The sequence below is a fragment of the Temnothorax nylanderi genome, unplaced genomic scaffold, assembly GCF_030848795.1.
Source record: "Temnothorax nylanderi isolate EJ_2023f unplaced genomic scaffold, tnyl_v1.0 TNYL_tig0064_pilon, whole genome shotgun sequence".
NCBI lineage: Eukaryota > Metazoa > Arthropoda > Insecta > Hymenoptera > Formicidae > Temnothorax > Temnothorax nylanderi.
This window is the reverse complement of record NW_027249126.1, coordinates 293,764-308,973: the sequence shown is the minus strand read 5'-3', so window position 1 is coordinate 308,973 and position 15,210 is coordinate 293,764. Positions and strand designations below refer to the sequence as shown.

The 15,210-nt window shown below is 39.2% G+C and overlaps 1 protein-coding gene across 8 annotated transcripts in view; it reads left to right on the top strand.

The window, feature by feature from the left end:
• The window catches only part of LOC139773552 (RNA binding protein fox-1 homolog 2), a 256,877-nt gene that overhangs the window by 161,755 nt on the left and 79,912 nt on the right, over positions 1-15,210 (top strand). For all 8 annotated transcript variants that reach the window (XM_071708067.1, XM_071708068.1, XM_071708069.1 and 5 more), the window contains 2 exons: positions 8,340-8,606; positions 9,093-9,146. In XM_071708067.1, coding sequence (XP_071564168.1) covers positions 8,340-8,606; positions 9,093-9,146 — 321 coding nt within the window. The remainder of the gene's footprint in view (positions 1-8,339; positions 8,607-9,092; positions 9,147-15,210) is intronic.

The following is a 15,210-nucleotide window of genomic DNA, read 5'->3' as shown; positions in this document are numbered from 1 at the left end:
TTGTAACAAGAGCTAAACGCTTCATCGGTAATTGCATTTTAATAGTCGAACGTGGCGGAGTCTCGATCCCCCTTTTGTTTGAGATAGATTGGCGGTCCACGGGGGGAGAGAGAGCACGTCGTCCATGTGATAGATACGCGATTACGAGATATAATCCGACGCCATTAATTCCCTTGAAATTCATACGCCGTATCGACGGTGCGTGGAAACTCGAGGCTACAATGCGTTCTCGCCGTCGCGTCGGGCGACTCTCCGATTCATTACCATCGGAGACGCCGCAGCCAGGTTTCCTCCCCTGATTTACGACCACCGGTTAGAACGCGCGGCACCGCGAGGATAACGACGATCGCGTTTTAATGCTAAATAAATATCGGGGAAAGGTCGGGTCTCTCTCCCCGACGACGACGATAATTGATTTCATGCTCGGCCGCGGCTCGAAATGCAAAGCACCTTTGTATATCGGCGTGATATCGCGCGCGCAACGAATGCAGCAAAAGTAATGTTTATAAATCCGCTCTAATTCATCGCGTTAGTACAGATCACGCTATTCTCTCGATTCCACGCGCATGTATTTCAGGTCCGATTCTTGATTCCACGCTTATGCGGCTTTCGTTCATTTCCCGTGAAATCGAGAATACGATATGTCTCTGCGCGAGAATCGAGAAACACATTATCATTCACGGGGATTGGATTAGAGCTCGATATTTATAACGGCTAAATAATCTCCAGTTTCGAATTACCCTACGATTATTCGTGATATTAATGCTTCGCTTCGTACTCGCTATGATGTTCCACGCTATCTGCAATAGCGATACATTTGGGGATGTACCGTAAATTGGAATGAAATTGTTCCAGCATTAAATTCGCTTCGTAGTAAAATTCGTTGAATGATTTCCATATATATCGACGCAAAGCTGAAAATACCGCGCCTGAAAAAAATTACACTTTTCTCCTTTTGTCACGAGCGGGTATTGTGTCCGCGCCAAATTGAGAGAGAAAAATCGATAAATCGGTTCACTGTGGGAAAAAAAGAAGGAAGAAAAGAAGTAATATCCGACGTCGATTGCGTTATCCAAAGTTCCTTTATTTCATCGCAGAAACGTTATATTTCATGATCGCGTAATACAAACTCGTGCGTAATACAATATCGGCTTCGTCAAGGTTTGACGAAATCGTCCTTCTCCTCCCAGGAGCAAGTTTAGGTTGTTTGCGTTCGATTAAACCCGGAAAGCCAAGATTGATAATGATCTCGCGCGCACAGTTTGATGGCGGGCGAACAATTCGTGAACAACGTCGCGCGCTGGTTCCGCTCGTGGCTATGCTTTGTCCCGCGGTAAATACGTCTGGTCAATTAACCGGGTCTGGTTAGTCATCGAGTCGAAAAGCGCGCGTCGCCCGCACAGTTCGTTCGGCCGCGCGCAGCTTCATGCACGCGAGATCACCTGGGACACGGGAGTCTGTCATGCATTTCCTCTTTCTCTTCCTCCACACCGCGCTGCCATCACTACTACCACACCATCTCCTCTGCTTCCTTCCATAATTTCATTCCAAACGGATGGCAGCGCAATCCTGTTGTTCGCCCCGCTGCGACAACACGTATATTATATCGTGCGGAATTACGGAACGTTATACTCGAGTCATGCACATACGGCCGATCATGCTTGTGATTTATACAGGAAATAGATGCGCATTCTGAAATCGTGAAAACTTTGGAAGAATAAATTACGAGATTTGAAAAGTTATTTTATTCTTTAGGAGTTAGATTTAATATTAATTTAATTTCATGTCCTAAGAGTTTACATTTAATGAGATAATACACTATTGAGAATAAAGTAAATTTTATGAAAACATGCTATATAATATATGTTGCAAGAGTGGCCATTAGTATTATATAATGATAATTTATGATTCACATAATATATTTTTAGTAACTAAGCTGTTACGGCAAAAAAATGGATAATTTTTTATGAAGTTTCCACCTCATTAGTATAGTTTCTCTCAACTCTCTTTATAATATTACATGGCATAATCCGGGATTCGCACAATAGAACATTGCGCGTGGTATTATGCACGTAGTATCCATACGTTTCATATACTGCGCACACGGTGCGTGCAACCCTAGTTATCTGGCGGCAAACAGACGCGCAATGGTTATATTCGAGTTTCCCAGCATTAGGCGAAATTCCGTTGTCCCTTTTCAAGTTAACTCGCTTGAGACGGCACTCGTTTTAACAATCTGCCGTCTGAATAGGTCCGTGCGAAAACTGCCACAAAGACGTACTGTGAAATAATCCGGTTTATTTTGTGCCATTGCTTATTTCGAGCTAGCAGAATGACGTAAACACAAACAAAAAGGATTTCAGCTCGCCGAATAATTATTCAGAATTCATCGGTGTTTCACAAAATAAACCGAAAAGATTCTATCCGTTAATTGTTTCCTGACTTTAAGTGAGAATATATTATATAAAATATCGTTTCCGTAAATAAATGTAACGTTATCATCCAATTAAAATTTGATCGAAAGACAGATAGAAGTTATTTTTATTCAGATGAAACACATACTTCTCTGGAACCATTATACTGATTGCTTCAGACTACTACAGACTTTAGCTTGAAAGTACTTCCTTTCGTGTACTTCGTATTGAGGAAGCAGCGACTTCAAATTGGTCGAGCGAATCAGCAGATAGAAATGAGCGTGAGAATCTTAAGACATTCTGAATGTAGTCTGAAATGTCGTAAAGGGGGAAATTTCTTTGCCTGTATGTTTCTTCGCTCGCTCTGAAAGCATCTGCAGTATTCGGCGGTGTTCGTTAGTCGCGAAAAGTCAAAACCGCTTTGCCGGAAACGCTGAAGAGAGACTCGCCATTCGTCGAGTTCATCGGCGCGAAACTTCGCAATATGCGCTCGTGCAGGGGTTCGGAAAATTTGCCTGCCTCTCTTTTCTTGCACGGCAACCCGCCGCTAATGAATATAAAGTTGCGGCCGCCGTCTGGAACTTTCTGAAATTGCCAAGTAGCGACGAATTACTGCCCTGCCGCTGTATTCAGCGAAAGGAAAATGTCCGCACAGGCCGCTGCGCGTTGTTTTATTGTTTTCCGTCGAATTGCGCCGAGACCATCCCGCCGGAGAGTAGGTCCTTTGTAACAGTAAACGCTTTTCTTGATCACTCTTTGATCGCTTAAGTTTCTTTACTTACAAAAGATTGGAACTTCACGAAACTCGGAAATTACTAAAATATTACTGCGAGTTGTCGCCCTTTGGCTTCAAATTACGAAAATTACGACCTTTACGTCTCGCACTGATGTTCTGCAACAATATTTCTTTTTCTCGCAAAATTATAAGTTTCTTGTATGCCGTAAAAGATGCGCTTCAGTTTTTCTTTATATATGAAATATTTTATATTTGTCATAAGGATACACTTTATACAGAGATCTCTTTATAAATCGTGAAACTTTAGTTTGTACTTATCGAATTCAAGAATAATCGATTCTTTGATTTGTGAAATAAACGTATTGACCGCGTAAAAATAGAAATAAAAGATAAAACTTAATGTCGCTATTTTTTTAAGATAATTATAGTTTGATTTTTTCATGAACCTTTTTGTTGATCCTTTAAGGCAAGCCGTAGAGAGAAAAGGGGCAAACAAATGGCTCGGAGTTTTGGGGCGAACGGCTATAAATCCTTGCCTTGGGAACGACACGTCTCTATTATTCATGCCGGACTAAAAGCTTCTCGAACAGTACAGAATTTGCGAGCGTTTCCCCGCTTGATGACATTATCCGTCTTCCGCGGTTTGCATAATTTGTCGGATTTATCTCGTGTAACTTCACACGCGCGTTCCTTCGTGCAGTGATTTTGTGTGCTCCTAATCTGATTTGCGCAAAGTTTATCCCATATACAGAAAATATACACCCACGTATATGATGTGAGAAACAACCGCGATAAAGATTTATCTCGTTTATGATATTTTCCGACACTCGATCTTTTTTCTCAATGTAATTGTTATGCAGATCTACGATAATGTGAAAACAATAATTATTGATACAATGTCGCGAAGAGAAAGGAATTGATATCATTGATTAGTATGCATAGAACGGATAATTGGATAATGTATGCATTATAGTTGCATATTATACATACATAGTTGTTTTGTTATGTTTTTCATGATTATGGAAATATTATGGTTTTGTCAAGTGACTCGTTCGCGAAAGATGAATTATAATACGATCTGATTTGGAACGCGAAGATGGCATTTTTAAAGCCTTCTTTTGCATTTTTCTAGATTGCGAAAGATGTAATAAATTATGGATGTTGTTATCGCGTAGCAATTATACTAACAATCGTTCCCTCTTCCCGTTCTTTCATTTACATTTATATTTGATTAATATTTATCACACTTCACGTTTGTATTTTCGCTGATAAATAAATCTTTTGTTTCTGACAAGCCGAAATTGCATTGAAGCAGGGGAAGTTACGAACAAAATATTATATTTTCGTCAACATGAATTTTGCGCAGAGCACGTATCGCTTGAATTTGTTCAACGATTCCGCCGTTGTGGTAAACTTGTCAGCCATTCGCTCGAAGCAAGCGGGCGATGCTGTGCTGAAAGTTGCGGGAATAAATGTTCGCATCAATTGGCATCCGAGTGTACTTCGCGCATCTCCGCCATGGATGATGCACACTGCCGGAATATCAAACAGTTCGTTTGGATGCCGATTCCCAGGACGAATAGAGGCGTAGCTTAACGAGGATGACTCGAGAGACTCCTCAATGAGATGCGGACGAAGCTTTAAAAAATTCAATTTGCCAGTTTCATGGTGATATTTGCCTAATTTAGGCCGGAGATTTCAGTAGTCGTATGTAAATTAAACTGGGAAAAATGCAAATAGTTAGATAAATGAAAATAAATTTTTTTATTAACACTTTTCGTATTCCTTAATATTTAGATAAACTTTGCATAACGTAGGGTAAACTAGGGTAAGATGGCCATAGAGGAAAGATGGCCAACCTATATTCTTTCAATCTAGCTCGTCATGAAACATCGAATGAACATGTGTTGGCCATCTTTCCTCTATGGCCATTTATCCTATTTACAGATTATTACATTCTCCTAAAATAATAATCCTTTGTAATTTGAGTTTTCTTTGTTCTTATAATAAATCTTACTAATTTCCCAGTCTTTTGTCTCGATTAAATTCTTGTAAGTACAATAACTACAAATAACATTTCTCTTGAAAATATAATTAGTACGGTGCAGTATAATAAATACATTAAGAGATATAAGTAATTGTGAATGCTGTAAAAATATTTTTTAATTTCTATTATTTTATAAATCTTTCGCATTTCTATTTATATTTTAAATCTTGTTGAGCCGAAGTCTCGTTACGGCTCAAAAACGAGAAATGAAATTAACGAGGAAATACTTTCATGGCAATCGTCGTGCTTTTCGCTTTTGCACGAATACATCGAAGTCTTGGGAAGAGTGCTGCTCTCAAATATTTGGCACCAATATCCGCAAAGTTAAGAGGGGAAATATGCCGACGCGCAATTTCGATTATTTCGTGCTACGCGAGCGTCGGTCGTCAAAACGGAATAATTTCGTTAAATTGAAGCGGTTAGTCCCCAATTGCGAAACGACAGAAAGCGAAGAGAGACACTCTCATTTCCTTTGATGATATGTCACGCGAAATATCTTGTTAAGAGAAAGCACTGGAATCAATTTTTTTATGATTATAGATGATTGTATATTTGCTTCACAAATTCCCATCCGCTTGCAAAAGTTTTCATATTAATTAATGAAATAATAATTCAAAAATATTGGAACAAGAATTTTGAGATGGATATAATAGACGAATGAAATATATACATACAATTTTGTGATTGAATAATTAACGTGTTCGAGCTTATGTTAGAGTTAGAATATTTTTCTTCATAAAATTATAGTATCATAAAAGTTAAATAACATATAGTTAGTTGCACAGTTAATTCATTTTTATTTATCTTTTATGAAAATGTTACATTAATACGGCGGCATATATAAATTGTACGTTTTATAATTAACAAGTAAAGTAATTAATGTTTTATAATTGCTGTAAAAAGCTTTGGAACATCGCCAGCATGGTATATTTTTTTTTTTATGAACGCGAAGGCGTCACGAAATAAAAAAATAATGAAAGTGTCCAGCAGAGAATGAAAAAGATAAATGGAAAAAGAAATTGTCGAAATTTTTCCGTGAATAATCGTTGATGGCATACGCTAAAGGACATACTGGGGGATATATTCGTGGACGGTTTATGTCGTACGAGGGTTGGTGGCTCGTTCTGCTTTCCACTCTGTTAAATTTCCGCCCGCTATCGCGTCAGAAAGGCCACACTCCGCCTCTTTTGTACACGTAGATTGGGGCAGGAAAAAAAGTTTCAATCTCCCGCGAAACAAGCTTTCGCCAACGTCATGAAAGTGCGCCCGGCAGTATATTGACGCACTCTCATCGCGACTTGTAATCCGGCGATGATGAACTGTCGATGCGTAATGAGCAATATTCGATCCAGAGTATTACAACAATTAACAGAGAGAAAGAGAGAGAAAGATAATTATGAAAACAAAATGAATATATTTAATAAATTATTACCTGTAGATTAATTTTTTGATAAAGGAAAATGAATTGATTAATAATTAAATTTATATATGACTTATGTTATAATTATTGAAAATTGGCATTACGAGACAAGTTTTCGAAAAACTGTGTAAAAATTAATTTGTGTATGTTATTAAAATGCACGGTTTATTACAAAAAAATGGTTTGGTCATTTCTATCATTTTTATAATTGCAAAAGTTTATACTGTAGTACTGAAAACAAATGGATTATTGGTAAAATAGTGGTTTTATACATTCCCAATATTTCGCAAATTACCCGAAGCAGCAGCTGTGTCTGACCGTGCATGGTGCGCATTCACTTGCTGGCCGTTAGTAGTACAGGCATGATAAGGTCGGCCATTTGGCTGACCACTTTCAGATATTACCACTTACAGCTTCCGCGAGTTCCTGACTTAATACACGATCATATTCCTGGCTTATGTTGTACGATAGCCGCGTACACGTACACTATAAATTATTGTTTACAACCCATTCGAGATTGGATGTACTTTAGTAATAATTCCGTATTTTAGATGTCTCGATTATGTGGAATGCGCGCGCGCGCGCACACACACACACCAGAAACATTACACCAAAATATTTTAAAGAAACGACTTACACATTGTTTTATCAGATGATAAGGGTTCTAGTTTCAAATAAACTGACGAAGGTATAGTTTCCACTTTGTAGAAGTTTCATGGTTTTAATGAGAAAATATCAGCATTACTGTATAATTTATTATTGTGTCGGCGAAGGAGAATTGTTAACATGACATAGTTGACGGTGATTTACCATTTCATCGATATAATCAGTCACAATACCACGCAATGGTAACGTGCATTATGCATTATGTATATATTTATTGCCTCGAGTAAGAAGATAGTAGAATTTCTTTTTCTAGAGATACATACGATAGAGATTATGTCTACATGCGACGCATATGGAATTATATATTTTAATATTTTAATAATGTATTTCATTACTAATTTAATTTCAAGTTACGGAATGACATAAATGGTGTTTGTTACGTTGATACTAATTACTGCTGCGTCGTTACATTAATAGCAATATCACATGCGAAATTAATGCCGCTGATATTTTCCAGAAAATATCTCAAATGTTCAACAAATTTTTCCGCCTCGCTAATTATCCCGTGTGCGCAGTTCTTTATCGTAAATGAAGCAATGTTTCATCATTCCGCGCGAAGGCAGTCATTATTTCGTTTTACGTCGTCTACCATGTTGCCGTGCATATTATGTCAGCATACATTACAGTAACTCTACACACACGTCAAAGTAAGGCGAACTAAAGTTTGCAGCCGCGTCACCGAATTGTTTGTGCCATTTATTAGTCTCGGCAGTCCTTCCTTCGCTACTCCTTTTTATTGATTCTCTTACCGTCGCGCATTAGTTACTTTCCATCTATCTTTTATCTAATTGCAAGTACTTTTTTTGCAGTAAATATTCTAAGCATTGACTCCGGTCTTTTTATTTTTCTGATTTATTCGTTACCGATCTATTTGTTATCGATTATAATCGTGTTGACGAAGATCTTCGTATAAGTACAAATATATAAGATTTAGATTGAAATACTACTTTTTGCTGTACCGCTTTGACCAACAAGCCGGATTTCGCGGTTTCCCGTTTCGTCGCATTATCAGTGAAGCAGAGTCTCAAACGTTCGTTTTTCGCTTTCCGACGACAGTCGGAGGTGTTCCAGGCAGCGGTGGTAGCAGCAGCGGCTGCAGCCGCGGGTGGCGGTGGCCAGCAACCCGCACCCACACCGGGCGGTGGCAGTGAGACCAACCCCGAAGGCGGAGTGGAGGCTGCTGCGTTGGCACCTGTCACCTCAGGCGCGACGACACCCGCGACAGCGACACAAGGCACCGACCTCAAAGGTCAACCAAAACGTTTGCACGTCAGCAACATACCTTTTCGCTTCCGAGACCCTGACCTCAGGGCAATGTTCGGGGTAAGTCGTACAATTTCTTTCACTTTCGTTTGCTTTCGTTATTTCGACGTTTTCACATTTGCTTTTGTCAATGGGAAATTGCTCGCCCTTTTATTGCGGCGTATGGACAAGATGAATAATATATATAACTATTATCTGCTATTTTCTTGTGTTTCCCTTAATAAGAAATAAAGATATTTTTAGCAAACTATTATAGAAAGTACCTAATATAAAATTTTCAGAAACAATTTTTTCGTTTTAATGTGCATGGATTGTATAACAATCTGCATGATTTAATTCTATTAAGCTTCAAGTTATTTTATTATGTTATTTTTACAGTAGACGTTAAGCATTTTCAAGATATTCATTAAATTTTTAACGGTTTTTAATAAGTATTATTTTTATTTTATCTATTTATTTCTAACCAACTGTATCAGATTTCTTTTTTTATATAACATTTTATCATATAATTTATATCTAATTTGGTAAATATTTTTTTTTTTTTAGCAATTTGGGCCAATCCTTGACGTGGAAATTATATTTAATGAAAGGGGAAGCAAGGTAAGCTCACCCTTAGGCTGCGAGCCACCCCTGTCAACCCACCCCTGATAATACCGCTAGTTTTAAGCTAATGTCGTGCCCAACGGAATTCTCGCATCCAGAACGAATGTATTCGTATTTTTTCATGTTTTTTTTTTTAAACTCTCGTGTTAATTCATCCATACGTGTCTGCATAAAATTTAACAAAATATTTGTTGTTTTTAATTTGAAATATTTATCTTTGCGTTATTGTGATAATTCGAAAAATAAAACGAGATATTTTTGCATTACGTGCTTTCGCAACAATTATTTTCAAAATGTTTATCATGCACTCGATGTTATTTTGTCATTCATCTTTTTTTACTCGGGCTTGCCATTGGCAACACCACGAAAGCTGGTGCCGTACACGTGACTCGATTTTTCTATCGCGTACACGTGACAGTTTCTACCGTTCATTTATTGGAAAAGTTTTCCGGGGAACGTTCCGGATGCGAGGATGTCGCGGGGATCGTAATGATCTTGTTAACGGATGCAGCATCACGAACAGCGGTCCATCGTACATATATATATATATATATATACATATCCTCGATGCGAGGAGAGGAGAGGCTGAAGAACTAATATTACATGCCAGAAAAACAGCGATATTCCTTGATGAGAATACAAGAACGTGCCGCTGAAACGTGCTGCTGCAACCGTACCGCGTGTACACGTTTCTTTGCAGCGCGATGGCGACATTCCGTTACAAGCTCGCGGTGTTCTCGATAAAAAAAATTTGCGAAGTACGAAGTGCCATTGTCAGTTATAGATTTTCCATCTTAGTCGCAGGTATTACGTAATTGTCGACTGTGCTTTAGGCTTTTAGATAATTTTTCGAAAATTTTTACGAGCGATTATTAGGTCTCGCTTTAGGTCTAAATCTGCAGTTTTGAATTGTTTTCTCGCGTAATTTTGACTCACAGTGCGTGAAGTATTAGACCGTCCCATCGAAACAACGTATTCGATTGCAATATTATTTTTTTCGTATTTTATACGTGAGTCTTATTTCGATCGATCGGTTATTTTCATTACTAAAGCCAAATCTCCGATGCTTATTTCCTTTCGGAAAGCCGCGAAAGGCAACTATTGATTCGCGGCGGAAGTCAGAAAGCGTCGTGCGAGATTGTAGCCGCGATTGTCGGCCGTTTATGCAAACGGCGTCGGAGGATTTGAAAGAAAAAGGTAACGCTCTCGCGTTATATACGGGTTTGTAATGCAAATTGCTTTCAATATGGATGACAACGGAGGTCGGGATAAGATCCGCAGTAATACATCGTGCCGACAACCGGCATCCGGCGAGCCGGACGGTGTGCATATTCAGCTCTCGCGTTCAGTACACTCAAGTGCACTTCATCAAGTCGCACCGGTAACCCAGTATCCCAACGACGTCTGTCGACGTCACGTGTGGCGACCTACTGCTGATTAGATGCACGAGGTCACGTCTTGAGCCTTGCTAATGTGTCCGACTTGGATATATTTCGATTTTAATGTCATCACTCATCAAATTCTTTAAATATTTCGACATCTCAAGAACTATTCCCAGAGAAATATCATTTTTTGATTTGTTAATTGTCCTTCATCGACATTATGAATCTGATTAAACGCCTTCCAATTTTTTATGGCTGTTTTAAAAGCAGCTGAGGTCTTCTTTCGTGTCCGAAATAGGACGTACCCGAATTCTTTTCCGATAGTTTCTAAACTTCTTCGATTAATCCTTAACACATCTCGAAAGAAAAATGTTCACGTCGTGTTCTGTAATATTTGAAAATCGAAGAGATGATGCTTTTTAGAGATTATCGCAAAATCGATATCTCTGATTCGTAAATATTAATTTTATTTTTATTGAGTAATTGTTCTCTTTATTTGAAACTGAACTCGGATGCATTTGTCAAAAGTTATTTCACTTACGAGAATTGCGTGGTCCGCAAATAATGCTTTTAAAGTAAACATTTGCACACGATACTTCCGGCTGGTTAAAGTACAAAGTTCAAGCAACTTTGTACGGGAATATCGCGAGAAATAAACCTCGTTGTGGAGCTCGGGCATTTCAATCTCACGAATTCTCGGAATATCTCTAACCTCGTGTTATATTTTATCGATAATGCTTTCGTCATCGATGTCACTTCTCTTGTAATGAAAGTACCAAAGTCACGCAAACCGCTATTATACTTTTTAGCGGACATAGTCTGCTTTTTCTCTTGCGTTTTACTCCGCAATACTCGACTTCCCGAACGAATTCTTGCTGGCATTGTTACTATTTTAAGATCTGTGACATCGATTTTCTCATTAGCATTTACCGTTACCAATTACCGTGCTCGATAATCAATTAATGTGCTGACGGAAGCTCGACAACGTTTGCCGGAAATAAAAATGATATTTCGATATCCGATTATTCATTAGTAAATCGATTTATCCGAGATCAAATCCATGACGTAAATCCACGGTTTTACAGTTGTTTCGTCGATATGTAAATATCAGGATGACGTCGTTCGAGAGCGTAAAAACCCGCAATTGCACGTATTTGTCGTCGATTAGACGATTATGGCTGAATCCGGTTCGTCTGGGTCGTGACGGGTTGTACAGACAGGAAGTCGATGTCGCTGCGCATCCGTACTTGTAACGACCAATCACGGGGCCGTGATATAGAACGCGAAATGGGCTACTTCCAGTTTCCGGAGGGCGGAACGCGTCGACGACGACAGAACTAATTAAACTCTCGCGCGACCTGCAATTAGCGGCGTCTAACACGATCGGCGCGGCTTGAGCTGTGCGAGACCGAGAGCGACGCGTACTTTTTTTTATTTCTGCTCGCTTATATTGCGGCTTAATCGGCGCGGATCGGTCGCGTGAAAGCGGTTTAATCGAGAGCGCATGGAAAAGAAAGAAAATCCTATGATAAGGGAACACGGTCGCGGCACTCGAGCCCGACACAGCTACTATTTTTCGTTAGCCGTATTACGGTCAATTTGTTACTCATTCCCGGTGCTCACGTGACTGACTGACTTCCAGCCATAATAATGTAGTCCGCGCCGCGGTATAATCCAGTCTCGTTTTTGTCACTCTTTTTTACCGTTACCGCCGTCTCGCCACGCATAATCTGACATTTGCACAGGGAATAAGATACTTACGAACTACACGAGATTCTTAAACGGATTAACCGCGTACCACGTCAAACCACGCTTGGCGTAAAAAGCAGAGCGATAAAGCAGCCTGTAATCTCACGGCGATATTGACGACGTGTGACGTACGCCTTGTAATTGCCGTATATATGCTATAGTTGCATCGAGCGAACCCATTCCGCGAGCGAACAATTTCGCATGTTAGGTACTCGTACGCGTTATGTTAGAAATCCTGCTATCAGTATCAGGGTCGACAATGGCACTATCGTCTTGCCCTTTGCAATGCAAATATCTCTCGTGGGACCGACGCTACGCCAACACGCGGTAAAGCACAAGTGGAATTTACCTCGAACGGCATAAGTGTCGCCATCGCTTTTAGCGCTTAAGCGATTCCGAAGGCGTGACAGGATCTGATACTTTAGCGGCACGCTATTAACGGACGAGCGAATAATTATTAATCTAAGGCCTTAAGGTCTTGGAAACATGCCGGTATATTGTTGTGACGTAACACTCGAACATTTTAATGAAATCTGCAAAATCCTTTTTGAAATATTTTGACTTATTGTTAGTATATATATCGTGTCAGTAAAAAATTTTCATGAAATGTGTTACGATGAAAAATGTGAATAATCATTTTACGAGAAAATATTCAATAGAGAATCAATACTTTAATTAAGAAGGATTGACAGTTACTTTTTTCTTTGTGTACAGTTTGCAGATTGAATATATCTATGATTTTTTAAAACGAGAAGATCCCGTCACGAGCTTCGGCATAAATTTTTCATTCGTCACATTGCTTTTGTAGAGTGCACGTGAAACGACGATTTCACGCGTTCGATTTGATAGTCGATTCAACACTAACGCTTTTCATTATCAATAGAATTAAAAAAAAAACTAAGAGAGAGAGAGAGAGAAATAAAAGAACGTCTCTTGCATGCTGCAAAAGCAACGTGCCATTAGTGATAAAACAAGTGAGTGAGTGATCGTGTGTGATTCTGTGAGAGAGACCTTTTCTCGAAAGCTTCGTCAATGTAAATGGAATGTGGCATCCCTAATGAAGTGCAGCATTTTGGAAAAAGAGATACTTTGAAGCCAAGGTGGGAAAAGAGCGCGAACCGAGAGTCTCCTCCGAGTCTCTCGCCGTAACTTATATATACGTAACGTAATATATAACTGTAAATATGTTTACAGATTTATTTTAACGAGTCGTAATTAGTGTAGCGATTAACATAAAACGAAAATTAATTAATAATGCTATCGTTATTAATTGAAAGATAAAGCAGATATATCCTCGATACAAAACGCAGTTAGTACCTCAAGGTGCTCGGTACGCGCGCTTTTCCGACACCGCGTATGTGCCAATGACACGTACATACATATAAATATAACCAATGGTGTTAGTTCTCGTAGTTGTTAGACGAGCTGTTGCATTTTTACTAGCTAGCCTTCCGCATTTTATCATTATTTAGCTCCCATTGGTTATAAGGCCGATCGATGCACCTCATATATACCGTATGTTCGTAGTTGCTTACGTTGAACAGCACTCATTCGCGAGAAATTTCAGAAAGTAGCATTATATAATTGTTACTCATTCGGCCAATGCGTTTTTCCAAGCAATTATGTTCGCTGCATTTAGAAACTCGATCGCAAAAGTAAAACAGTTAATTTTTTATTGATCAATTTATATTAATTTAGACAGAGTACAATTCAATAAATAAGTCAGACAAATCCACAGAGATATGAGCAAATAAATATTATATCGCGCACGAAAATTTATTGTTGGAGGAACAAAGAAAAAAAATTTCATGTGAATAACGAAAAATGCGAGTTGCTGAAATTTGTTTCGCGACTTCTTAATCGCGATAGCGAATGAAGTTTAATGAAGTTAAGCGTCTCGACGACAATCGGCAACGGCGAACACGCGGTGTAAACAGGTGACTCGACCGCCGTTCGCGGAGGAGACCCTCGGGAGATGCTGCCCATTTGATTTGATGAAACTTTGTCGCGTCTCTTTCCCGAAGCTGTTTCTAACCAATCCCAACGTTCCTGTCCACCACGAGTAGTCCCAGGGAGTTTCGAGGTGTACTTAAAGCCAGATCAAGAATCACGCGAAGGCGATAAAAAGAAGGGGACACAGTAAGCTACAGAGGAGAGAGGCGGGGAGATTCGTCCCGATCACACGGGGTCGGGAAGGCCCGTTCTCTCCTTCGTTCTCTTTCCGGGATCAGACCGATTGTCCATTGAAAAATTAGCCGCTGTCCACACACGAATGGTTCACACCGCGGCGAGTCTTTTTACTAATCCACCTGCAATATGAACAGCATGATACGTATATATTATACTATTGCATCTTCCGAAGTTTATTCGGGTGTACGCGTATATGACGACACCATACGTCGTCCGTATACGTGTATACGCATTATACGTACATACCTCTATCTGATTGTTATCATTATTATATATGTAAATAGTAGCCGCACGCTTTTGTCTAGGCGAATCAAAGGTATATAATAAACGGCCCATGCTTCTACCTCTTTTATTAATCACGTATGTGTCTTAGGATAGAGAAACGCTGCTTACGACTCCGCCGTTTCCCTTTTTTTTTTTGAATTTTTTTTTTCTCGGCGGATCGTCTCACACCGTTGGCTCCTCGTTGCAACGAGTATTACCGTTCTTATATCTACCCGCCAGAACTATCCGAAACCATCCATGATACCTCTCACCTCTTGTGTATAATCCGGATGTCCGGTCTGATCTCGCGAAAGATTACAATTCTAATCTCACCATTAGAATTTAATTACGAAGGATAATTATCAATTATCTATAATCGTACTGTTATTAATAGTTACGTTATTACTGATCTTTATAATTATTTCGTTAATTAACAATTGTGCAATTTGATGTTACGAAATAATGACACAGCAATA